The 27500-nt window shown below is 44.2% G+C and overlaps 2 protein-coding genes and 1 long non-coding RNA gene across 4 annotated transcripts; 1 reads left to right on the top strand and 2 right to left on the bottom strand.

The window, feature by feature from the left end:
* The first annotated feature begins 4576 nt into the window (after nt 1–4576).
* On the top strand, nt 4577–8413 carry LOC134075221 (inositol 1,4,5-trisphosphate receptor-interacting protein). Of its 2 annotated transcripts, none has more exons than XM_062530767.1 (2): nt 4577–4706; nt 5591–8413. In XM_062530767.1, the coding sequence occupies exon 2, from the start codon at nt 5605–5607 to the stop codon at nt 7927–7929; it is 2325 nt and encodes a 774-aa protein (XP_062386751.1). In that variant the 5' UTR covers nt 4577–4706; nt 5591–5604; the 3' UTR covers nt 7930–8413. The 2 variants fall into 2 exon arrangements, with proteins under 2 accessions (XP_062386751.1, XP_062386761.1); XM_062530777.1 differs by having other exon boundaries at nt 4630–4706; nt 5594–8413.
* An 869-nt stretch (nt 8414–9282) lies between these two features.
* LOC134088947 (uncharacterized) lies at nt 9283–10176 on the bottom strand. Its single transcript, XR_009940011.1, has 2 exons — nt 10093–10176; nt 9283–9483 (listed from the first exon to the last, which is right to left on the bottom strand). It is a non-coding gene; the product is annotated as an uncharacterized LOC134088947 (long non-coding RNA).
* Nucleotides 10177–10510: 334 nt separating this feature from the next.
* zp3c (zona pellucida glycoprotein 3c) lies at nt 10511–13701 on the bottom strand. Its single transcript, XM_062543153.1, has 7 exons — nt 13689–13701; nt 12856–13622; nt 12146–12258; nt 11941–12044; nt 11170–11344; nt 10931–11057; nt 10511–10609 (listed from the first exon to the last, which is right to left on the bottom strand). The coding sequence occupies exons 2-7, from the start codon at nt 13228–13230 to the stop codon at nt 10517–10519; spliced, it is 987 nt and encodes a 328-aa protein (XP_062399137.1). The 5' UTR covers nt 13231–13622; nt 13689–13701; the 3' UTR covers nt 10511–10516.
* Nucleotides 13702–27500: the final 13799 nt, after the last annotated feature.

Genomic DNA, 27500 nt, shown 5'->3' with positions numbered 1-27500 from the left:
TGGAGAGGTGGAGGTGGAGGTGGAGGTGGAGGTGAAGATGGAGGAGGAGGTGGAGGTGGAGGTGGAGGTGAAGATGGAGGTAGAGGTAGAGGTGGAGGTGGAGGTGAAGATGGAGGTGGCGGGGAAGGTGGAGGTGGAGGTGGAGGTGGCTGTGGAGGTGGTGGGGTTTGGCCTGCTGTTTCACAAAGAAAACGTAATGGTTAGGAACACAACCCTTGGTTCTCTGAGGGGGAGATCAGTGGCGATCACATGATCGAGAAGTGTATTCCCATTGGTTTACGCAGAGTAGTTTGACTGACAGAGAACCTGGGCAAAACATTGTTATATCTTGGATTCCTTAGCACTTTCTTTGTGATATCAGAGAGATGAACAGAGAAGAACAGAAAACGAATGACAACAATACTTTCTTGGTGTTTTATGCCCCCAAGGCAGTGCTGCCTGGAAGGCGCTAGGGTTAGGCATGGGTTGAGGTTAGGGTTTAGGATTAGGGTTAGGCGCCTTTAAGTCGACAGGAGCAGCACTGCCTGGAAGACTATGTTAGGGGCTTAAAACACCATCGAGCTCTAGAACGACACGTTCACTCTGAATATAACCGCGCAGCAGAGGCGCCACATCTGGTGCAGATGAGGCCCAGATCAGGGCCAATCAGCATCTCCGTCTCAGAGTCCATTTCTGTCTACACAGACTCCGTCAACAGTGTTACGTATGCTCTGTGTTAATGTTAGCACTGTGAATTCATTGTCAGATTAAATAAAACGGTCACTGTTGCAGCCCCTGTCAAAAACATGATTAAAAAAAAAAAAAAAAAAATGTCAGACAGGAGATGATGTGGAAAATCTGCGGCTCTTGAAAAACATGCATCGTCAAGCGGACTGCAGAGGCTGGTAGAGCAGCTGACTGTGACGAGGCGAGGACCAGACCGAACCAGACCTGCCCTCGATCAGTGGTCCACCACTGAAGGATCAGTAGCAGTCAGGGCAAATGGAATAAACAGCGCTACTTACCAGAGGCGGAAATCTCCCAGGTCCAGAAAGTAAAAGTCCTGCCATATATTCTTTCTACCTGTGTGCTTAACACAGGTGATATCTCCATCTGATCTACCTGGCTGCTAATTACCATTAACCCTTAGATGCATAAGTGGGGTCAAAAATGACCCCAGAGGTTGTTTTCTTGCAGTATCTCCTTCATTTTATTTTTTTTCATTTAACCTTCTATGTATTCCTCAAATAGGTTGTCTTTGACATGAGGCCATTTGGATTTGTGTCTAACTGTTATATTTTTAAAGTAATTTAATGTTTTGTATCAGTACCACCGATCCGCATAGGTGGGGTCAAAAATGACCCCAAGCATTTTCTATGGAATTTCAAAAGTTAACCCAAGGATCTTTTGATTTTTATCAACTGTGGCAGTCAGGTATACATTTACTGTTGATTATCACATCTCATGTCAGCAGTTTCACCATCCTGAAGGCTATTTTTACACAACAACATAAATCTAAGTATCATCATATAATGTGGCGGCCAAGCGTTCATAGCGACGTCGCTTTTTGATCCTTCGATGTCCGCTCTTCCTATAATTGTGAAGCAGAATTCACCAAGCGATATTTACAGAGGGATTTGTTGATGTAGCGTTCTTGGCCTGATTTGTATGACTCTTTATGCCTAAAAATAGGGCAAAAATCCATTTTCTTTAAGCCAATTGGCAGTACCTTCTGATTTACTGGATAACAAAAGAAGATATTCATAATCACCTCTGTAAATGTTTTTTTATTTGATATATTAACACTACAAAAAAAATATTTTCAACCTGGCTTTTTCCAATGTTCAGATTCTTTGCATCAAAACATATATGCAAATTAGCGCATATTTAATTAGACACGACCTAATTAGCATATTTAAACATAAATACAGAAAACTTGCAATACGTTTTTTTCTCCTATTTATGTGAGTATGCAACTGGTAAAGTTTCATGAAGATATCTCTAAGTTAAAAAATGTACCCTATTCACCTATGTTGAGATTATTTTAGGATGTTTACCTTTTTTTGCCTATCTAAAAGCTGTTTTGTAATAAAATGTTAATTAAAGTGATGCATCAATATGTCCAACATGAAATAAAAACATTTTAGACAAATATATAATAAAAATCATCATCTTTAACCAAAATGAGAGACATTATTTGAGATTACAGCAAAAAACGCATGCATTCTAATTGGGGTCATTTTTGACCCCACTCATGGAAGAGTGTAGGTATTGGTAGCCTATGCATCTAAGGGTTAACAACTAACTACCATTACAACTAATAACCGTTGCTAAATGGTTGGCTCGATTACTTGGACTTTTACGCTCAATGGTGTTTTTCTGCCCCCAACGGCACCTTCCAGGCAGCACAGCCTAAAAGGCACTACCTTTACCCTAATTCCTAACCCTAACCCCCTCAACCCTCATCCTACCCCTAAACTGAGGGGAGTAGTGCTTTGAAGGCAGCGCTGCCTGGATGGCACCATTGAGGGAAAATAATACCAAAGACCGACTTTTACTCTCTGAACCCAGGATGTCCACCTCTGCTACTTACAGTATACTCAAAAATCCCATGAGGTGAAATGAAAACGTGTGTAGTGTACTTACTGTAGAGTGGAGTATGGAGCGTTCTCCTGCAGACGTAGGCGTAGGTGTTGGGAGTTCGGTCACCTGTGCTGGACGGAGCGAGTGCCGGTAGGGAGGATGGTTTGGTCACCTGCGCTGGACGGAGCGAGTGCCGGTAGGGACGATGGTTTGTTCACCTGCGCTGGACGGAGCGAGTGCCGGTAGGGACGATGGTTTGTTCACCTGCGCTGGACGGAGCGAGTGCCGGTAGGAAGGATGGTTTGGTCACCTGCGCTGGACGGAGCGAGTGCCGGTAGGGAGGATGGTTTGGTCACCTGCGCTGGACGGAGCGAGTGCCGGTAGGGAGGATGGTTTGGTCACCTGTGCTGGACGGAGCGAGTGCCGGTAGGGAGGATGGTTTGGTCACCTGCGCTGGACGGAGCGAGTGCCGGTAGGGAGGATGGTTTGCATGGACTGTCAGCGTGAGGCGAGGACCCTTACATAATGAATCAGCTACATCAGAGCCTCGCCTTCAAGAGGGACTATTCTCTTACCTTGCCCTGCCCTGTCCAAACACACACACACACACGCACGCACGCACACACAAACACAGACAAACACGCATACATACATTCATACACACACACCCACACATACAGACAACACACACACACACACAGACACACACACACACACACAGACACACACACACACACACATACAGAAAAACAAACACACACACACACACACACACACACACTAACTTGCTATGATCTATCCATCCTTGAGTAATTTGAATCTATTTACTTTCTGTGATTTATTTTTCTCTGTCAGGTACAAAATACCTACCCTCCCTTGTTTGTGGAGATGAGAAAGACCGCCTTATTTACATCCCAGCTGTAACCATAGCTACAGCATTTAGTCTCTGCATTTATGCAAACCCTCTGACATGCCACATTCAAATGAAATATTTAAAGCACTGTTTGCTTTTAACTTGCAAGTGTGCTGAAAAGTAAAAAAAAAATGTACTCAACTTGATTCTCAAAAAAAAAACATTAGAATAGAGCAACAAAAACAAAAAACGTCGCAGTGGCTTTCTGACTGTGTTGCATCACGTCTACAGTATGTGTCTGTGGCTTGGACATCAAACAAAAAAAAAAAAAAACGACTGAATAATATTCATGCCTTGTGGCTATAGGCCTCTCCATTGTCTGACAGCATGGTGCGATGCCAGCACATTCACCAGGACCAGCTTTTGCACCTGTCAGTGTGGGAGAGAGAGGGAGAGAGAGAGAGAGAGAAAGACAGAGAGAGAGGGAGAAAGAGAGAGAAAGGGAGTGAGGGAGAGAGAGAGACAAAGGGAGGGAGAGGGAGAGAGAGAGAGAGAGAAGCCGTGCCAACCACCAGAGAAACCAGTTATCGTTTGTCACCACAAAAAAAAGAGACAAACATCAAAGCTTCCTGCAACAGAGTTTCCACCGATAAGCTCCCACCCGGCTCTCAAAAACTCCATATTTGTCACCAGAAACATACCCGGCCCTAGTTTCAAAGTCTATCCACCACAGAGTGAACCTTCAGTGAGTGTTTTCTACTGAAAGTCTGATCATCTATTAAGGAATGATAAACAAATCAGTTGCACCACGCTCATGTCGTTCTGGGTTTTTTTCCCGTATATGGTAGCCCTTGGCCCCTAAGCTCACGCCAGCCGTACAGTAAAGCGTGCTCCACCCACAGACACACACACACACACACACACAAACACGCGCACACACACACACACACACACACACACACACACACACACACACACACACATACACACACACAAACACACACACACACACACACACACACACACACACACACACCCTCTCAGCAGCAGTGACACTAGGCCCTGCCTGTGGCTTCCTCTGGGCCAAAAAAAAGAACCACTCATCTGTATACAGGAAGTGTGTTGTCACACGAGCCTGACAGCGACAACCTGCATCCTTTACAGGAAGACAGAGAGCGAACGGTGTGTCTCCGTGCACAAGCGACTACCTTTCACTGTTTTTTTATTTACTTTCAACGGTCTGCAGTGTGGGATATGCATTTTTGCTGAGGTCTAATACAGGCTGCATTAGGTAAGTAATGTTATCGTACATCTTTGGGGAAGTGAAAGGTAGTTTTATGGCAGGAAGTTACATTAGTTTGAATTCTCTGCGACCAGGAACTAGGGCCCGAGTTTGAGCGGCCAAATGAATGAAGTGTATATTTCCCGCACTAACTGTTCTACAGTATTGTTGTCTTATCTGTCTTTGAAGGCCATTAGAGGTAATGCAACTTTATTTTCTCCACTCTCAATTTCAACACAGTTAAATATTGCAGAGGCAAGATTATCAGTTATATGTCCTGTTTTATTGTAACAGTCCACAAACCTTACGTGTTAACCTTATTAAACATGGCTGCTTTTAACGTGTTTCCATGTTGGCTAGAAATTTGAACAATTATTGTCTGAATACAGAATTCAGAATAGCCTACAATTCATTTGGGACTGTAGCTTTCCTCATTCAGTCAAACTGCTATTCCTCTTGAATGTACCACGCTATAGACGTGTCTCACAGCATCTCACTGAATTTTTTTTAATGATTCCTATCATGATTGGGTATGCAAACAGTGGACAGTGATAGTGTCTGGTAAATGACTTGACTTGCTAGAAGGCAGAGTCTCTTTTATCTCTTTTAGCTTTTCATTTGTTTTAATCCTTGTTCAATATTTCAGTTTGTTTTTTGATCTAAGTTTAGTTTAGTTTTACAAGTGCAAACGTTTGAGTTTGCAGAATGCTCTAGTTTCAGTTTCAGTTTTATTAAGTTTTAGTTTTAGTTAGTTTACTTGATAGGCCAGTGTTTCTCAAGATTTCAAACTAAACAGGAGAAAAGTTGTACAGCAGCCAACCGTTAACTACAACTACAATAACCCTGTTAGACTATCGTCATACAACTAACTCTGTATTCCTCTGTATTTGCAGAAGATCCCACAAGGATGCAGTGGCGTCTGTTGGTGCTGTTGACAGGCTTGATCTTGGATCACACCAACGTTCCTGAGGACAATGATGACATCGTCACCAACATGAGGATGCACGAGTTGCAGGAGGGCGCTAACCTGGTGCAGGAGCCGGAGGCGGTTGCCACGACACCGAAGGACCACCTGGAGACTCACTCCGTCCTGCGAGCAGAGGACCAGGATTTGGGGCACGTTAAGACTTCGGAGCCACACCAGCCTGAGCTGCAGGTCGAAGAGTCGTCGTCGAAAGAGGATCGTTTCACGGAGAGCGAGACGGAGACGAAGTCACCTGAGCCACCCCCCGTGGAACATCCCGACACAGAAGACGCAGAACAGTCAGAGAACGGAGAGCCGTCAGGTGTCGGCGAGGAGCACTCCCCACAGCAGGAAGTTGTCACGGAACATCATCAACATCGTCCCCCTGAAGAACCAGAACCAGAGCTAGAGTCGCAGAACAGAAAACTTGCAGATGGTGAGGTAGACGACCCCGAAATGTCTGAAAATGTTGTGAGCGATGAGGCAGATGAAGAAACACGCCCGTCTCAGTCTGACGTTAGCGACCCTGACATGAACTCAAAGGCATCTGAGGTTCAAGGTGCGTCTCATCGCGGTGAACAGTCGTCAGAAACAGAGAAGCAACCATCTCAGTCTGACGTTAGTGACCCTGATATGAACTCAAAGGCATCTGAGGTTCAAGGTGCATCTGGTGAACAGTCGTCAGAAGCAGAGAAGCAACCGTCTCACTCTGGCATTAGTGACCCTGGACATGCAGAGAAGCAATCAGGTAGCAATGTCGGGATCAGGTCACAGACAAAACCTGGACAAAGTCAAACTTCTAATAATAGCACTGATTTCATGTGGCACCTCCTGAACATCTACTCCGTATTCTCCGTCATCGCCTACCTCTACGGACGCCTGAAAGGCAACTCACGGGACGGGGAAACACCCGAACAGCCGCAACACCGCGACCTCCAGGCCGCCGCCGCCGCGGCCCACGCCATCTCGGCCGAGATCTCCGTCCCGGATCGGGAGACCCTGACGGGCTTCTACGACCGCTACGTCCACGTGGCCCCCCACGAGAGCCGGCGGGTGTGCGAGTTCGTGGAGGGCTTCGTGGACGACCTCCTGGCCGCCGTCCGGGAGACGTCCGGCGACCGCGCCGACGTGGAGGTGGACGACTTCGTCGAGGTCGGGAGCCTCTACGAGACCTGGTGCACGGGGAAGACCTTGACCTGCGACCTCTGGGTGCCCGTCACCCCCCGCGAGCCGTACAGCTTCCAGGCCCAGCTGTCGCCGGCGACCGACCAGGACGGACACGCCGACGAGGTGCGTTCGGGCTACGGGCGGGTGAAGGTGCGTGAAGGCGGGCGAGGCGCTGCCAACGGATGCCCGTGCGGTCAGACTGGTGAAGACAACGACATGCTGTGCCTTCTTCACACCCACGAGAAGAAGGAGGAGAAGAGGGCCGAGGTGACGGACGCCATAGACGCCCCCCTGTGCTGCGAGAACACGCCCTTCCTGTCCAGGACCGACGTGGCCAAGTGGTTCCGGTCAGCCGTGCGCAAAGCCTGGGAACAGCAGATGTCGCACAAGTACGAGCTGGAGCTGACGTTCCGGAACCGGGACTCGCCGGGCGCTTTGCGCATCCGGTTCCGCTCGGGGAAGGCGGTCCACTTCAACGTCACGCCCGTGGTCAAGTTCGAGGACACGGACGTGTGTCTGGTCTCCTGCCTCGGCCCAAAGAGGAGGAGGAAAGACGGCGAGCCCGAGCCCGAGCCGGTGGTGGAGGCCCAGCGGTGGCCGCTCTCGTTCGCCCGCTACGAGAAGAGCCTCCTCGCGCTCCTCGGCCGACGCCTGCCGCCCGACGCCTGCCACCTCCGCTGCCTGCGGATCCTGTCCTTCCTCCACAAGACGCAGGTCGGCATCACCGGTGAGAGCGGCCTCTCCAGCCACCACCTCAAGACCGCCGTGCTGCGCCTGCTGCTGGACAAAGCGGCGTCGCCGTCGGAATGGGGCCCGGAGCATTTGGCCGGCCGGCTGCGGGACGTGCTGGAGCTCCTCAAGACGAGCCTGCGGGAGAGGTGGCTCGGCCACGCTCTCGTCGGCAACCCGCTGGTCCCTCGAGAGCTCGGGCTCCCGGCGAACGTGCGTCGGTCAAAGCCTGTTAATGTTCTACAGCCGCTGTTGAGCCAGGAGCGGGTGTACACCAGAACTGTGCAGCACTTTGAGGAGATGCTGAGGAACATGCCCGTCCTGATAAAGGAGTATATGGACATACCAAACAAGGGGAACTCCAGCTCGTGAAAGATGTGATTTAGACAAAGACTGGCATAATTGCGAACTTTGCGTGTTAAGCCCAACGGTGGGTTGATAAGTCAGGCTCCAACTTCAGTATTGTCATCTCTACAGTATCATATTTACATGTGAGAGAAGTGAGAAGACCAATGGATCAGTGTATGTAAGCTTGGCATCACTCTAAAACCAGTATTTCTAGTTCCAACACCATACCCAGTTATAAAATCTACTATAGAAATGGTAATCTGTCCAGTCATCCTTTATTGATGCGCCTTAACCTTTGAATAAAAAAACACAGGCAGAAATGCCATGCCGTAGACAAGGATAAGGATGCGGCCAGCAGAAAGCCCTGCCCTTATTAAAACCCAAATAAAGAACATTTGTAAAAACTCATGTCCTTATATTGACATTGTCATCCTCTGAATTTGTGAACAAGAGATGTTTATTTGGTAAACCAGTCATTTAATAACGATCATGTTTAAACTGACACCAAACTGAAGGCTTTATTTTTTTTACATTTTTTATGAATAATTGATGTAAACAAAAACAAAGATCCACTATTACAATGGGGATAGTGACATTTTATATTCAACTGTAAATATTTTTAAATAAAGTTTGATGTTGAATTATGCTCTTACATTTATTATTCACAGCATTAATAGCCATATCAAGAGTAATGCTAGTCTGGCTATCACCATACTTAGATAAAACTTTTGAGATTGAACATTAGTCTGGGGAGTCAGGTATATCGGTAGTTCAAATGACTTTGTATGCTTTTGAATAATCCTTCAGCCAATCAGACCAACGATCTGAGTGCGTCTTTTGGATAAGCTAGTTTGTGGACCCAGAAGATGTGGACAGAAAGGCAGGAGAGATATGTGCAGGTTTCCAGCCTAAGCTGGGGGGGGGGGGTAACTTGGGAATGCTTATGAAAAGCATGAGAAATAGCCAAAATAGATAAACTTTTAGATTTCAAATTGATCCAATTGTCGCTCAAACATTGCCCTTGAGAATCCTCTTTTGGCACCATAATGGTAGTGTACAGCTGACCGGCCCCTGCCCATCTACTGTGAAGCATCTTTCAGAACTGAGGGGGCATAACTGGAATTGGCAAAGTCCTTTACTCACAAACACATGATTGGCACAATGCAGTCATGTGTTGACTTCTGCTGCGGAAGGGTGGGATGTGTTGACAACGGCCATATTGGCATTACAAACTAACCCCCATGCATTTCTATGAAGGATGTTTTGAGTCCTGCGTGTCCTCACTAGAAAGTATCTGGCACTGGAGCCACATAGCTACTGCAGTAAAGTAGGCTGGTTATGAAAGACCATGTAAATACAAAATATACAGACACAAAATTATGGATGTTAAAACCACCAATATTTTATTTCAACCTCCACAAGATGATGCGTCTGGATTTTAGCTGCTCCAGTACTTTTCAAATCCATCGTGCAAGTCGGCCTCTACGAGGTCTGGAACATCCGCAGCCTTGTCAATCCGTGCTACAGATTCCTTGGCATTCTCAGGCAACTTCCACGGGTCACTAGAGACCATTTTCCCTGAGAACACAAAAAACGATGCTAATATGCTAATGTTAGCTCAGGTCAAATTTAACCTGTCTTAGCAGGCCAGATATTTTTTGCACACCATGACAAAGACAAGTAGAAGCATGTAGCTAAAATTTCTCTTCAACCTACACCAACTGCATGTCAAGGTAGCCTACTGTACTTCTAGCCACTAGTTCTCAGTCTCTGCTCTTTGAGGCCTACCTTTAGAGACCCTGACTGGTTTAGAACTAGTCGTTATCTTTATGCAGTTCTGAGATGGCATACTGAACTCTGGGCGTGTATGGACACACACCTTGTGTAAAAACACATAAAGGCTACCTTACACTGACAGACTGACAAGATTTGGGAAAGATTCTTGAAAGATTGTAGTCTTAACTAATGCCCCTCATTCAAGCTTTACTCAAAAGACTACAGTCCTTCAATAATCTTTCCCAAATCTTGTCAAAGTCTGTCAGTGTAAGGTAGGCTTAAGTAGCAAACTAACTCTCAAGACTCCTTGACCTTGAGATCACTGCCTGAGAAACAAAACGTGAAGCGTTAATGGGTCGAGCTCTGTCCTAAGATGGGTTCCCACATCGACAGTGTAAGAGTCTCACTCACCTGTCGGCACAGTAGAGGGGCATGTGGTCTCACAACAGGAGCACACAGAGGCTGTAGTGTCATAGAGCTCCACCCACCTGTTAGGGAACGAGATGGACAGAGGGGAAGTGGGAAAAATAAATATATTACAGGATGTCCATGAGCTTGTTGTATACTCCTGTTTAACTCCCGATGTTATGACGGCTCACGTTAGCTTGGAGATGGTGAATGAACACTGGAGGTGGTGATTAGCCTTACTTTCACTTTTTGAAGTATATTTTCAGGGGCTTTTTTTGCCTTTATTTGTATAGAACAGTGAAGGGCAGGAAGTAAGTGGGAGAGATGGGGTGGGATCGGGAGATGACTGCAGGTCAAATTTGAACCTGGGTCCCCATGAGCACTCAAGACCCATATGTGTACCATGATCGCTGTAGTCTGATTGGCCTTACGTTTTAGTAGCTCTGTCATAGGTGCAGGACTTCAGACTGGGGCTGGGGGTCACCGGTCCTTCAATGATTTCACAATGAAGGTAGAGAAGCTGGAATCACAAGGCACAACATTAGCTCTACATAAATGTGAATGACGCAAATTAGCAAACCCAAACATGTACAATTTTTCCATAACACCGTAATCTTTTTTTTATGGAGCGCTTTTCTAAACATAGTTACAAAGTGCTTTACATACACAAAAGAATAAACAGAACTAAAACAAAATCAAATGTTTAAAAACATATCAAATACCAACATTGGTAAAACAAATAAAAGGAAATGTATTTTTTTTAATACCAAAATACTGCAATAATTACACACTAGCCTATACAATGGAGAAACGAAACCAAAACAAGACGACAAACGCTCACCCTCTGTCCTGTGGGCAGCGCAGCAGAGTCCCTGAAGACAAATGCTCCGATAGAAAATCTCAAAGTGGTCTTTACGGAAGAGGCAATGAATTTGGAGCTTGAACTCTCCTTGCTGTCAACCATGCATCTGTACAGGAATGGAAAACGCTAAGTAAACAGGGCATGAACACTACATCTCAAGGCAGCGTGGAGAATCTCATTGTGGACTGTAAAGGACGGGCGATTTCTGATGGCCATACCCATTGTTTTCAATCACAATATATTTGGGGTTGACGTTGGGATCACTGGTGGGAGTGATGAAGCACTGCTTGATGTAGGTTCGTCCAGCGCCTTTGCTTGCTGGCACTTTGGCCTCAAAATGCATCGGCTTGCCAATGGTAAAACTGTGACCAGGCATAATCGGCCCCCATTTATCTACACATAAGAATCAGACGACAAATGAAAAGCATGGAAATCAAATTCGCCTACAAAATATCATTGAATCTCATTTCCAGCGTATTGCTGAAAGCAGCCATCCTGTTTTCCAATAATGCACCACCAAGGGTCCATGGGTTAAACATGGACCCATTCGAATGTGTAAACTAAAGTTACTTAAATTTTGAAAATCAAGTCTTTAACTGAGACTTCCATCAATTTCAAAAGATCTGTGTCACAGTATTTTTAACACTTTTTTAAAACAAAAAACAAACAGTTTCTAAAGCTCGAGTTGCTGCAGCTAGAACTGCCAGGCAGCTACAGCACTACACTCTGGGGGGCATGAACATGGGGGGGCTCATGAGCACCCCCTATAGAGTGTAGCCAGAATTCCCCTTTAAAGGGACACTTCACCGATTAGCATTAAGCTTTGTATCTTTAGAAAACCATCTCAAGGCAAACTGAGGGAATGATGCACGACCATTCAAAAACATGACTGGTTTTCTAAAGATACAAAGCTTAATGCTAATCGGTGAAGTGTCCCTTTAAACCACATCTGAACATTATTATAAAGCCTTGTCTGCAAGCAAACCTACCGTCATACGGTTTGAGGGTGAACTGTGATGGGGAGTCCAGCCGAGCGAACACGGTGCCCGATTTAAGCTCTGGATGAAAGCCGCGTGCGTAGGCATAGAAGTGTCTACGAACAATTCAAATACAGATGTGTTTTGAAAGCCACAAATCTTGGCACACAATATATCCATATTTTTTTTTAAATGCAAACAATAAAAAAATACCCACTTGTGGTATTTACAGAGCACATTCACAGAAAACGGCAGTTCCCTGAGAATCTGCCCTGTGGCAGGAGGATTGTAGGTGAGCGTGTTGGAAAATGTTGAGTAGCTCCCCTTGTCCTGTAGCGGCACAGAACATAGTTGGAATTACTAGTCAGTGCTCTATAGAGCTCTGAAGTTCACCCACAAAAAAAGCTACCATCTTCACCCAAATAAGGAGATTGGCATCTTGAGATTTGTTTTCTATGGGTAAATAACATGGGGATCTTGAATAATCACCCCTGTTAAACTCCTGCAGGGACGAAGAAATTGGAAAAGCAGATGTTTTACACCACAGTTATCCTCTGCCTTCTAGTGGATACCGTGATCTTCAGTAGGTGAAGACGGCACACTTGGACCTTTGCTAGCCCAGAGCTAACTTACAACACAGCTTGCCATAGGCAGTTAGCTTCAATTAACTCACCTAAATCTCCTTATATGGGCAAAGATAGCAGCTTTGGTTCCTTTCTGTAGGCTAACTTTAGAGGTCTATAGCAGTGACTCTAAATCTGCCCCCACCCCCACAACAACCTGCCCTCCAGAAGGCTGCACCAAAAGTAATAAACCCAATACATCTCTAAACCAAATGCACAGGAAACATCAGACTAACAGGCAATTGTATGTACTGGTTATGCGACACGAATACACAAAACGTAAAGGCAAATCAAACTCATATACCTCATATTTTAAGCCACAGCCCCTCAAGTAGTAGAGGAAGTAGTAGTGGTCTTTGCTGGCCTCGTTGACTGGGCACGTCCCGATCTTCAGGTTCCTCCAGGCGTCGTCTGGTTTGTAGAACAGCTCCTTCTTGATTCTCACATAAATGCGGTCCAGGTGGCAAAGAGCATCAACCGCGCCATTGTACTGGGGAGGTGGGGCGTAAGTGGGTGCCGGGGGCAGGAATATTGGCTTCACCCCCTCAGGCAGAGGCCTGGTGTCCCCACTCGGTTCAAACACCCCACTGCTCATTGGGGACTTGACCACGGTGAACTGAGGAAGGTTGAGTGGCTGTGGGACCAATGGAATCGTTGGTTCCTTTTGCTGTGGGATCATTGGAACAGTTTCTTCTGGTTTCAGATTGCCCCATAGAAGATGCTGTTGAGTTTGTTGAGGGACCACTGGAACAGTTTCTTGTGGTTTAGGAGGAGCAAGTATAACCTGTTGAGTTTGTTGAGGGACCACTGAAACAGTTTCTTGTGGTTTAGGAGGAGCAACTATAACCTGTTGAGTTTGTTGAGGGACCACTGAAACAGTTTCTTGTGGTTTAGGAGGAGCAACTATAACCTGTTGAGTTTGTTGAGGGACCACTGGAACAGATTCTTGTGGTTTCAGAGCGCCCCATAGAAGATGCTGTTGAGTTTGTTGAGGGACCACTGGAACAGTTTCTTGTGGTTTAGGAGGAGCAACTATAACCTGTTGAGTTTGTTGAGGGACCACTGGAACAGATTCTTGTGGTTTCGGAGCGCCCCATAGAAGAGGCTGTTGAGTTTGTTGAGGGACCACTGGAACAGTTTCTTGTGGTTTAGGAGGGAAAACCTGTTGCTCTTGTTGTGGGAACCACAGAATCGTTTGTTCTGTACCAGACTTGAAGCTAGGGATGATAGACACTTCGGATTGCCAGTCTCCTTCAAATTCAGATGAAGTCTTTATGAGCGTGTCCAGCTTTTCCCAAGCTTCATCAGGTTCATCTTCATCAAACGCGCCAATTACAGGCGAACTCTCCACTCCATAATTTGTGTATAAAAGAATCAGTACTGACAACAGGCCTACACGTAACATTTTGAAGCACAAACAGATTCTTTCCTAAGAGTGGGATGGCAATTAGTCAGCCAGTAGCATATTTCAAATCTAAAAGCTAAAGGCCAGGAACAGTTCAGGCAACTGAAAAGATTTGTTTTTTTTTCTGCATTATGAAGGTGTGTTTTTATAAAGGAAATGGTCATTGGTGACACCTGCTACCAATTACATGAGATGCAGTCCTTTGTATAGACCTCTGAAAATCGCCTACAAAAAGGATCCAAAGCTGCCATTTTTGCCCATATAAGGAGATCCGGGAGATAATTGAAGTTAACTGCCTATAGACCTCTGAAGTTCGCCTACAAAAAAGCCACCATCTTTGCCCAAATAAGGAGATCCGGTATCTTGAGATTTTTTCTATGAGAAAATAACATGGGGATTTTCAATTATCGCACCTGTTAAACTCCAGCGGGGATGATGACATTGGAAATGCAGACGTTTTTCACTACACAGTTTTGTCCACTGTCGTCTAGTGGATACTGTGATCTTCGGTAGGTGAAGACGGCACACTTTGATCTTTGCTACCCCAGAGCTAACTTACCATGCAACTTGCCATAGGCAGTTAGCTTCAATTAACTCCCGGATCTCCTTATATGGGCAAAAATGGCAGCTTTGGATCCTTTTTGTAGGCGAACTTCAGAGGTCTATGGCAAGTTGCATTGTAAGTTAGCTCCGGGGTAGCGAAGATCAAAATGTGCCATCTTCACCTACCAAAGATCACAGTGTGCACTTGAAGGCAGAGGACAAAACTTTGTAGCGCAAAACGTCTGCATTTCCAATTTCTTCGTCCCTGTGAGAGTCACAGGTGCGATAATTCAAAATCCCCATGTTATTTTCCCATAGAAAAAATCTTGAGATACCGGATCTCCTTATTTGGGCAAAGATGGTAGCTTTTTTTGTAGGCGAACTTCAGAGGTCTCTTATGAGCTGATGAAGAGGAGACTTAGGAGTACTCTTAATGGTAAGATAAAATGCTTTGTGAATACGGGCCCTGATGAAACCCATGAAGAGCCGCAAGCCATAAATAGCAATGGAAGTTCAACACCTGTAGCCTACTATTCAAAAGAACTACTTTTCTTACTCAAGACCTCTTTTTTCTCTGTAATCATCTTATCTATTTGAGGTAGGCTCACTGCCAAGGTGAAATGAACTTGTTTTGTACGCATTCTTTGGCTGCAGATCAACTTAATTTGATATCAATCAAAAATCAAATGTTTTTTTCAGTCTTTAGGCTACCCTGTAACTAGGTCACATAGGTTATTATTGGGTCATTTACAGTAAGTGAAAAGTCCTGCCATGTATTGGTCCGACCTGTGTGCTTAACGGACGATTGATAACAGACGATTTCACTAATTAGCTGATCTTACCTGGCTTAAGAGTTCTAAGAGTGCTAATTCGAATCAGCTGATTAAGTGAATGGTTCAAACAAAAATGTGGCAGGACTTTTACTTTCTGACGCCGGACTTTTACACCTCAGGTCATTTAAGAAATCATTTTCTAGAGTGAAATCACCTGCCCGATCCCAGCTTTTCTCTGTGCTGTAATGTAGCTGAGGTTGAGAATGAATCAAGCGCCTCTTGTGTCAGAGATTTATAACATCACCTCATTCTATTCCTCTACTTTGTATGTAATGTGCGTGCGTGTGTATACACACACGTAGCCTATAGAAAGTAGGTGAACAGAACAAGGTGGTCTCATAAATCTCTGAGACAAGGGACGCTTGACTCACTCTAAACCTCAGCCACATTACACAGACAGACAGACACACACACACACACACACACACACACACACACACACACACTCTTATAATGTTTTGTTGGCTGACATTTTTTTCACCCCAGATCCCAGGAAACTGCGCAGGAGAAGTCTCCTTGGTAGAACCCTTCAAAGCCCTCCTGCCTCTAGGTTATTTCATTGTAATCTGAGGATAGGATGTTGTTTCCAGAACTTTATTTAACTTTGAAGATTTTGTACATTTGACACCTCCAACATAGCTCCATGGTACATGTACTGCTCATAAACCTCTTTAATGATCAAAATGCTATCGTTACAGTTTTTCTGATTTGCCTTGCCACATTTGCCACATTTCTCAGATCAGAATTGTAATTTTCAAAACCGTTTCAAACTCCATACCATTTCATCACTTGTGCACACTTCCAAAGCAGTTTCCTCCCCATCTTGAACAAATAACAATAATGGTTTAGTACATCTATGCAACTCATTTTGTATAAATGACTGCTATTTTACTTTTTAATGTTCAATTTCTAATGTTATGTTGGTCAAAATGCACTATACTGGTTTCCTGCTGAATTGGCCTTATTTCATTGCTTGTGTCATTGCATGCAGATGTGTTGAACTAGCTGTCATAACTAGTTCCATCATAGTTTTCATCATAGTCTTCATCATCTATCTAGCATATACTGTATAAATATACATGACCTGACAGACAGGAACGTCAGGATGTATAGAAAGACTGTACAGCGGTGCACAGCTCAGACCAAAGGTGCCTCTCATCCAGCGTTTATACGTCCTCCCTCGCTCCTCGGGCCTCGATCCTCTCTGATGTACATAAAGAATGATGGGGCGGCAACAATGGGATAGTCTATCCCTTCTTCTATCTTTCTTTATGTAGATCAGGGAAGATCGAGGCCCGAGGAGGTAGGGAGGATGTATAAACGATGAATGAGAGGCACCCCAAGTGTTCCTACCCGAACACAGAAAGTTGCTAGGTCGGTTAATCGCCTGTAGAGGGACGTTCAGAGTTCAGACAATAGCAGCAGTGTTGTTTGTCATGTTTTGAGTTTATGATTTTTGTAATCGTTATGTTAAGGTGAGGAAAACTATTAAGGGTGTCCCTTTAAGCGAAAATGAAATTAAAACATATATTTATTTACTCTTTGAGGTAAGGAGGTATTTCAAAAGATGGATGTTCCTCCTCAGTATTTGGTCAATACACAACTAATAGGCCCCAGCTGTGGCGCAACTGGCTGGGGCACCTGCATCGCACGCTGGCGACCCGCGTTTGATTCCCGCCCCGTGGTCCTTTCCAGATTCCACCCCTACTCTCTGTCCCATTCACTTCCTGTCATTCTCTACCTGTCCTGTCATTAAAGCCAAAAAAATATACTTTGAAAAAAAAAAAAAAAAAATACACAACCATACACCACTTTTCCTCACGTGTCCAATAATATTCTACTAGTGTCCGTCCTCCTCTACAACTCTATGGTGAGTTATACGGTGAACATGTCATTAGAAATGATCCTCAGATTCAGCCGTGGTGTGTTGTGTGTCAGGCTTCAAGTGTATCAGCAGGTCGACTTTCTCCTGTTTTTTTCAGTTTGGCCTTATGTTTGTTATTCAGCTGAAAGCCTCTGAATCCTGAGAGTTTTGAATCCCCTCACCTGGCTCAGGTAGCTGAATGATTTACGATGGTCTCTATTGCCACGGGGCTCGTCATTAAATGTCATCTTATACTTTTTCAAATCCACAGTGATTCACCCACAAAACATTTTCATAGCCTCGGATCAGAAACTGAAGCCTCTCAGCTCCCGGAGGGATATTAAACGTAAGAGCAGGTGCCTGAGTGAAAACGCCCTTAGGGGCCTCTATGAGAAAAAAGGACAGATATGAATCATGGCTGTCTGTGAAGCATCTGGAGGTATTTTCACCACATGTCCTTTTACCAGAACCAAAACCGCCTCTGAGCATACAGTACAAAAAATGGAAAATTATAATTTTTCACAACGCAGATTTTGTGGTTCCATCAAACATGTTTGTCTTAAAGTATTTATTTTTAAGATGTAGCAATAGCATTTTGGTTTTCAATGCCAGAAACCATGACAGATGACACAATGCCACTGGCTTTTCTTTAAGACTGAGATCTTGCAATGAGCAGTGACTGTATGTGTTGGCAGGCAACCATGCCAGTGAGTGATGCTTTCATTTCAGTTTTACAGTGTTGGAACGGCAAACGTTGAGAGACTGTTTCCATGCCGATTACAAGAGGAAGGTGTGATGAGCTGAATACTTTATATGACCAGGAGCTTGGCTTTGATCGCACTTGTGTTAAACGGGAGGTATGTGTTATGCAATTTCAATGGAAACATGCCAAAGCTGCCAGAATATGCAGTGTTTAAACTGAGGCGTAAAAGTCCGGCTTTAGAAAGAAGAAATCCTTCCACATTTCTGTTCCAACCAGTCACAGTTCTTTATTAACCCTCATGTTGTCCTAAAATCTTACGACGTTCGTTGTCCTTGGGGTCAATTTGACCCCAGCTACAAAAAACTCTCAAAAATGATTAAAATTATTTTTTTTACCCAATTTTTTTTTGTGGTAGGTACTTAACAAGAGTGTAATAACCACTATCAAAAGCCCTACAAAACAATCCCACCCCCCCACACCCCTTTATGAACCCTGGAACCCTGACTGGCAATATGGCCAATCCAGTGTCAACAGCCCAAAGGCTGACTTTTTGGACTTTTTCAGACCTGCCAAAATAACTTATATGTAATATGTACTTGTATATGAAATAATGATAATAGCTACATGTTCTCATACTATTACAATAATAATATCCATAATTTGTCAAATATTCATTTTCATCATGTTTCATAAAAATGGGGTCAAATTGACCCCAATACCACCAACGTAACTATTTTTTTTACAGGACATTGGAAACATATTTTTGTGCAAATTTCATGTTTACTCTGTTGTACCCTTCAAATAAGGAAAAGTCATGAAACTTGAAGCAAAACAAAAAAAGTGAACCATATATTTTATGATGTTAAACACTGCTTGGGGTCAAATTGACCCCAAGGACAACATAAGGGTTAAGCCTACCTTACACTGACAAGATTTGGGAGAGATTCTTCAAAGACTGTAGTCTTTTGAGTAAAGCTTGAATGAGGAGCATTAGTTAAAAGACTACAGTCTTTCAAGAATCTTTCCCAAATCTTGTCAGTGTAAGGTAGGCTTTAAGCGCACAGCTAGAACAATACGCGGAAGGCCTTTTATTCTCTGAAGCTGGACTTTTACATCTCTGACTGGTAGCGCGTTCATGCGGCTGGGAGGTGGGAAGGTTCCCACTTGTGAAGTGAGAGCGCTCACTATTGGCCCCCTTACACCAAACAACTTTGACAATTTTTTTTAAGATAATTTTTTGGGGGCTTTTTATGCCTTTAATTGGACAGGACAGTAGAGAGAATGACAGGAAGTTAGTGGGAGAGAGAGTAGGGGTGGGATCCAGGAAAGGATCACAGGGTGGGAATCGAACCCGGGTCGCCGGCAAGCGGTGCAGGCGCCCCAGCCAGTCGCGCCACGGCAGGGGCCTTGGGAAAGATTTTTGAGAGATTGTAGTATTTTAAGTAATGCCTACCATTCAAGCTTTACTCAAAAAAACTACAGTCTTTCAAGAATCTTTCCAAAATCTTGTCAAAGTTGTTTGGTGTAAGTTCTTTGGCCATTAGTTGAGTGACGTCAAAACATTCTCCAGGGAGCTCTCCCAAAGCCCCCAACTCAATCTGGGAAGTTCCCTGTTCAGGTGTGATGTGCAGCCACTTAACCCTATTTCTCCCACTTCCCTGTTGCTCAAGAACGCACCATAGGACTGTGGATTGCTATTGAATGGCTTATCAGATTATTTGCCAATGACCCTGTCTGTCTGGAAAGCAAATGTTACATAGAAGTTGCCTAGACATGTTGAGGTATTATGGATGACACCTAAAGAAATACAGTTCTAACAACCTCGATCTGGGTCACCTCAATCAAAATTCCGTTGCAAAGATGGATATCACGCAAAGTAGAAACATGTCCTGTAGACCAGGGGTCGGCAATTAAGTTTGGCCTCGGGCCAGATATTTTCCAAGGCATTACATAGCGGGCCACAAGCTCACAACCAAAACAATGGCTAATTTAATTAATTAATATCGGAGGAGGTAAAAATTATAGGCGCTCTTGAAATGTCAGAGATTCAAGCAGGCTGATCTTAAATTTGTCGACTGGTCATTGGGGGCGCTATTATATGCCTGTGTGTTTAAAAAAGAAAAAAAAAAAAACACCAGAAAAACATTTCCATGCTGTTAGCTGTCAAAAAATGGCACAATGAAAAAATCTGAAGAGAAAAGTTAACAGCGAAAACAGGATATTTAATGATGAATGGACAGAGAACTGCCATCCTCCCTAATTTTATTAATGCAAAGCCCACATGCTTGATCTGTAACAACTACTAACGAGGGTGTCTGCATGCAAAGAGTAGGCCTACAAGACGGCACCACGAAACTAATGCTAATTTAAAGGTTGCGTTCCTAAGTAACACGCACGCTATTGAAACTCGTGTTTTACTTTTCACAGTTCTATGTGTGTAAATTGCCCGTTTGATGTCAGGCCTGTTTAAAAGAAGTCGTGTTTTAATTATCACCATAAGCCTATGTCCGTTGTTTGAATGACAACATGTGTTTTAGGGACTAGCTTGGAATTTGAGAACCAGCGCTGTCCACTGACTTCATGTTTTTGCATGTTGTGCGTTCACGCTGCACCTCACTGCGTGCTTCTTCACTCGTATTCAGATGAAACAAATATCTAAGCATTTGGATTGATTGAAATTCTTCTGTTCTGGAAAGTTACGTTTCAAAATAAAGAGCATGTTTGAGACTGGCAGTCCGATTTTTAAAACGTTTTTTTTTTTTTTCATTCTCTGGTTCAAAAGATCTCACGGGCCAGATATTTTTGCTTGCGGGCCGCATCTGGCCCGCGGGCCGCCTATTGCCGACCACTGCTGTAGACCAATCTAAATGTATAATTCTTTTCAGGAATCATGAACTCTGCATTCTCTTATTTGGCTAAAGAGGAGTGGAACCATCCAGTATATTATTAGTGCACAGTTCAAAAGTCAGCACCTATGATGGTATGAGAGAGTGTTAATCGCGACGTAAACCCGCACTGAGATGAGTTACGGCGCTTTCCACTTTCGACATTCGGTTACGTAGACAGCATTATTCTCCATACAAACCCGCGCACCAGGGTCAAACTCTGCCGCCACCTCCACTGGTATGCGGGGCGGGGCGGGGCGGGGCGGGGGGGGGATGGGGGGGGGATTGTGTTGAGAATAACGTTGTCAAAGTCATCGAATGTCGAAAGCAGAGTGCGCCGCACTCACGTCCCCACCTGCACATTTGGCACCGCAGTCGTCTCAGGAAACATGGCAGCTCTGCTGCGGTAGGGGAATCCTGGGGCGCTTATTTTTGAAAATCAACCCCTTAAATAATGACTTTGGAAAAAGAAATGGGCACACGGAGTCTTACAATATGACGCAACCATCAACAGATTCGAGGCGTCTTGCTGTGAAGAAAGATGTCATTTACAACCACCATTCAGATATCAGGGGGAATAACATAACCCATGGTGGATGACTGAGGGAACCTACTAAGACATCACTTAACGAAACCCCTGCGGCCCCATTCAACTATCAGGATGGAGAAAATGCCATACAGACACTTGGGACTCCTGAGCTTAATCCATCCCTGACTGCTATGAGATGAAGGTGAGGTGAGACACAGAGTTAAACATGCCTCCGTCCCCCCCAAAAATATGATATGTTGTTGACTTTGCATTAGTTTCAATTAGTATAGGGTTCACATGACTCTGAAATCATAGCAATCAGAGAGCTTGTTTTTTATTTGCCTTTTATACAGCATCCCTGTGAGGTGAGGTGAGGTGAGGTGAAGCAACACTGTGGTAAACATGTTTCCGCCCCCTCCGCCCCCCCCCCCCCAAAAAAAATAAATAAATAAAAAAATATTTGCATGTTGTCTTTGCATTATTTATATCAGGAGGAATAACATAACCCATGGTGGATTACTGAGGGAACCTACAGTATTAAGACATCACATAACAAAACCCACGGGGCCCCATTCAGCTATCAGGATGGAGAACATGCCATACAGACCTTGGGCTCCTGATCCATCCCTAATCCATCCCTGACTGCTATGAAATGAAGGTGAGGTGAAGCATAGCCTACTGTACACTGAGGATGGCTTGACGCCAAAACGCGTTTGTTTAGGCATGGTGCAATAATAAAAAAAAGTAAAAAGAATGAACTGGTGAGTGCGGCTCTTTTGCACATTAGAAAAGAAGGCAAAGTGAAACACAGTGATAAACATGTCTCCGTCCCCCCAAAAATATATGTTGTTGTCTTTCTTTGCATTATTTTCAATTAATATAGGCTTCACGTGACTCTGAAATCATAGCAATCAGAGCTCATGTTTTTTATTTGCCTTTTACACAGCATCCCTGTGAGGTGAGGTGAGGTGAAGTAACACTGTGGTAAACATGCCCCCCCCCCCCCCCCCCCCCCAATATATGATATGTTGTCTTTGCATTATTTTCAATTAGTATAGTGTTCACACATGACTCTGAAATCACAGCAATCAGAGCGCTGTTTTTATTTGCCTTTTATACAGCGTCCCTGTGAGGTGAGGTGAGGTGAAGTAACACTGTGGTAAACATGTCTCCGTCCGCTCCCCCCCACCCAAAAAAAATAAAAAATAAATAATTACATGTTGTCTTTGCATTATTTTCAATTAGTATAGTGTTCACATGACTCTGAAATCATAGCAATCAGAGCGCTGTTTTTATTTGCCTATTACACAGCGTCCCTCTTGGAGCCTCAGGGCTGGTTTTTGTAAGAGCTCTCTCCCATCATGTTACCCGGGCCGGGCGTGTCTTTTCTCATCCATACATTTTTCCCTGCGAGCTCGTTCAGATGTTGACAGTTTGTTCTCACTGCAGGTAAGCTACGGAGTACACACACTGGCAGCGAGCGGCGCGTGTTGATCCAGCTGGCATTCCTGAGCATGGTGCCCAGAGTGATGCCAGTGCTGCCAGAGACACTCCTTCCTCCTCCTCCTCCTCCTCCTCCTCCTCCTCCTCCTCCTCTTCCTCCCCCCCAGTGGCATTGGTGAGCGTTAGGTAAACAAGTCTTGTTAATGGCTGGGCTGTGTCCTTATTCGCTCCCTGCATAAACACAACACACACATCACTCTCCCTCACTGTCACACATATCTCACAAACAGACAGACAGACACACACACACACACACACACACACACACACACACACACACACACAAAACACACACACACAAAACACACACACACACAAAACACACACACACAAAACACACACACACACACACACACACACACACCAACATACACACACACACTCACTTGCATTCACTCCAATTGAAATTTAAAGTTGCTTGATGGGTATTGAAATACAGGCCTATCATTTGTAAGAGACACATTGCGCAATGCGGCACGGCACACACAAACTAATGCTATTTCAATGAACTGGGCTAATTTAATCCATGCAACACCACTCTGCACACAAGCACCAGTGGGTCAACGCACAGACAAGGGAGTTCTCAGCACGTACATTAGTATAAAGTGACACGGTTTTCATGAAACTGTAGACAACAAACTCTCAGGGGCAGATGTACTAACGCTTTTGCGCCCACTTCAGGCGTATTTGTTTCGCAACGTGCGCATAGAAAGATGGCGAGGTATGTATTAACGGGCCGCAATGAGGTGAAGGCGCAGACTGCCTGTCGCGGGAGCTGAAAATGGCAAATTGCGCTTTTCCGTCTCATGCATATGGATTTAAGGGAGTGTCAGCTGATAGTAGGAGGTTCGTGTAAAAAGATGGGAGGAGAAGCGTTAAATGCGCCTAATTATGTATTCCCCTGTATGTACTAAAACTGCCCATGAAAGCGCACGTCTATTTTGCGCCTAAATATTTCCGCCTTGTAAAAGCAGGTGTTAAATGCGATTTGCTGTTAAATGCATCTATAAGAGAATCATTCAAAGACAACAAAATCGCTAATTAGACCACCAGTTTTGCGTCTTTGTACTACATCAAAAGCAACCTTAACTTTCGGTGGCTTTTCGAATGTTTACTTTCACTTTCACGCCATCCGCTTAAACTTTCCTACTTGATAGATTTGATAAATCTACCATAGCCTACGTGCACAAGTAAGCCTAGTTTGAGTAGAACTACTACTCTAAATGATCTTCCTGCTTGTTGACATTATGCATTGTATTATTTCATGATCGCTAAACGTCGGATTCCTTTTAATGTAGTCATCAGTTAACTTCATTCAACTGCGCTTCTGATTGACGTGTCGTTCAGTTGTTGTCCTTCGCAAACTGCGTTAGGGGGCGGAGAACGGCGCAGATTACCCAACGAATTTCAGGATTGGTAAATAGGACGTAAACTGAAGTATGATAGCGTGTGCTTTCTGCGTGTTGGCCTTGGCGCAAAAACCGTTACGATCGCTATTCTTAGTACATCAGGGCCACAAACTCTTAAAGCCAACCTCCTCTTGTTTCTCTGGATATTAGATAAAACACTATAAACTACACTCACACTCACACTCACACACACTCACACAGGCACAGAGGCACACACACACACACACACACACAGGCACAGGCACAGGCACAGGCACAGAGGCACACACACACACATACACACACTCACACACACACACACACACACACAGGCACAGGCCCACACACACACACACATTCTCTCCGCACCCTCTAATCCCTTACACTGACCCATAACCCATCATTCCCTGTAACCTTGCCATGCTTATGTATGTTATGCTTTTTGGCACAAACAGTCATTCTTACTCAGTCTCACTGGCACCTCAAAGGACGCTGGCGGAGTGTCAGAAAGCGTGCCTTGCAGCTGTGAATGCCATCTTCACGCTCCGAGATCCTGCTTTGGGACACGAGAGTGAGTGGTTGAGACATGCAGGGTTTCTCATTGGCGTGCACTGACTACTGTTAAGTGTGTTATATCAACAAGAGAAAAAAGAGTGCATTTTTTAAATATCCAAACAGTTATTCATAATGTATGTGTAATCTCGGTAATCTCCTGTTGGCCTATAAACCATGTTGAATTGTAATAGCCTCTTGGTGTCTCCTCCAAGGAATGTCAAATTCTGATGTTTTTTTTTTTTTTTTTTTTTTTTTTTCAACCTTCAGATTTGTCTTTTGTACAGTATGTGACCACCATTCTGAAGGGCTGCAATGTTTTTCTCTGTGTTTGTATATGAGTTGAGTGGTTTTCCATACACTGTATATATATATAATTGGGGGGGTTCAAAAGCCCATCTTGCCTTAACTTGTGTAACATTTAAGTGTAATATTTCCAGCCACTGGCTATGGGCGTATGCGTTTCACTTTTTCATATCGCTCAGTCTTTTTCGCCTGAGGTTAATCAAAACAACAGAGTTGCGCCTCACGAAGAGCCAGCACTGCGACTCGACAAAGAGTATAGAAGTAATTCTATACTCTTTGGACTCGACACTGAAGAACTCTGGTACCAGAACTATCGGATCTAAAGGAACTAATGAATGCATAAAGTACAGAACTACAGCTGCAGCTACAGCACACCTTTAAAGGGCCAATGGAGAAGAACTCTGGTACCAGAACTATTGGATCTAAAGGAACTAACGAATGCATAAAGTACAGAGCTACAGCTGCAGCTGGGGATAGATATGTTGATATTTGATCTCAACATGTTGATATTTTTGGCTGTTGATCTCAACAGCCAAAAATATGTTCTTGATCACTCTTCCCTTACCCTGTCTCGCTGCCCTGTGCTCCAGAACTACCACCCCCTTTGGCTGTTTGGCTGGAGCTCCTGTTTTTGGGTGTGGGGTGAACTCCTCTGTTTGCTTCTCACTGACAGAGCCAGGGCTGTGTACAAACAACAGGTTGCAAATCGAGAGGACGTGCCGGTAGTAACAAAAAGTGTATTGGATGAGAAAGACGCCCCCCCTCCTCTCAAAAAATATTTCACAGTTTTCACAGGCCAACTCTATGCACATCTGTGTTCATGGCATTTGCCTTGGGAGACTTATTTATGACAAAGGAATGTGGAAGACAGAGAGACTGTGCTGTCCAGAAAACCCGTGAAATATCATTGACCCTTGAGGTACAACCCTTGCCGTGTTCAAAAATTCATCAACCAGCTATGTGTAACAGCTGTTTGGTCAATGCGTATGACAGGACAGTGACAGGAATTTATCTTATTGAGGTCATCATGATAATTAAAAAATTCATCAACAAGCTATGTGTAGTGTGTTTTGGGAAAAACAGTTGTTTGGTCAAAGCGTATCACGGGACAGTGACAGGAATATACCTGACTGAAGTCATCATGATACTTCCTCCCACAGTTATTACAGTTCTAATGGGACTGCTGTTCTTCCTCTGGCTAACGTGGCATTTCATGTCTAAGGGGAGTGAGCTCCAATTCTAGTCACTCGGCACAGTCTGTGGACTCACAGGCTCCTGTTATTGTGATGTGCGCAAAACAGCATCCGAAAGGCATCATCTCATTGATTATTAATCACTTTTTATTGACATAAGAGCTCATAATCTCTATGATGGATGATGGACCCATTAATTATTCAATTATCTGATGATGAAGACGCTGAGATTACTCACACTGAGCTGCAGTTATTCTTACTGATGCATAGCCGGCTCATCCTTCTGTTACGGCTCGCCAGTTATCACCAGTTATGATCAGCCTGAAATGGGTGATAACCTTACAGAACAATAAAGTGCACTGTAAATACAGCACAATGAAGTATACTTTAAAGAGCACACTAAAGTGCACTGTAAACACAGAACAATAAAGTGCACTGTAAATACAGCACAATGAAGTATACTTTAAAGAGCACACTAAAGTGCACTGTAAACACAGAACAATAAAGTATGTTCACACACAGTATACTTTAAAGAGCACAATAAAGTCATCAGCCATCTCTCCGTGTGTGTGTGTGTGTGTGTGTGTGTGTGTGTGCTTGTGTGTGCTTGTGTGTGCTTGTGTGTGTGTGTTTGTACAGTATGTGCATGTGTGTGTGTTTGTTGAGTACATTTTATGGAGTGAACATCGCACCATAATCCCTGATGTGACCACCGTTCATCAAGACGCAGTTCACAATTTGGTTTTGATTCTACACAAAAGAAGTTGTTGATATCTGAGGTCAACAGCTAATCAAGTGACACCTCTCGCCTCTGTGCTCTTACAGCACTGTGCTGGTGGGCTGGGATTTCTTATGTCTCTGTGCACTCACTATATGTGTCTCCTATTTACAGGGCCAAGGATGTGTGTGAACACTGGAGTTTTATTTTATTTTCCTTTTTAAGTGCATATACAGTATTTAGTGTTAGAGAACTATAAGGAGCTTCATTTCAGTTTTACACTTTGAAAAGATAGATAGATAGATAGATAGATAGATAGATATTTTATTGATCCCCAGGGGGAAATTCAAGCTCGCAGCCGCACCACACACAATACACTACAATGTCAACAGGATGATAAAAAAGCAAATCAACAAATCAACATGACTTAAAAAAGAACAGTAATATATACTAAAGATAAAGATAAAAAGGCAACTAAAAACAAAATAGCAAGGGGCACTTCTCAAATACAGTTTGCCAAAAAAAAT

The sequence above is a fragment of the Sardina pilchardus genome, chromosome 1 (assembly GCF_963854185.1).
Source record: "Sardina pilchardus chromosome 1, fSarPil1.1, whole genome shotgun sequence".
Taxonomy (NCBI): domain Eukaryota; kingdom Metazoa; phylum Chordata; class Actinopteri; order Clupeiformes; family Clupeidae; genus Sardina; species Sardina pilchardus.
The sequence above is the reverse complement of the archived record's forward strand: the minus strand, read 5'-3'. Positions and strand labels throughout refer to the sequence as shown.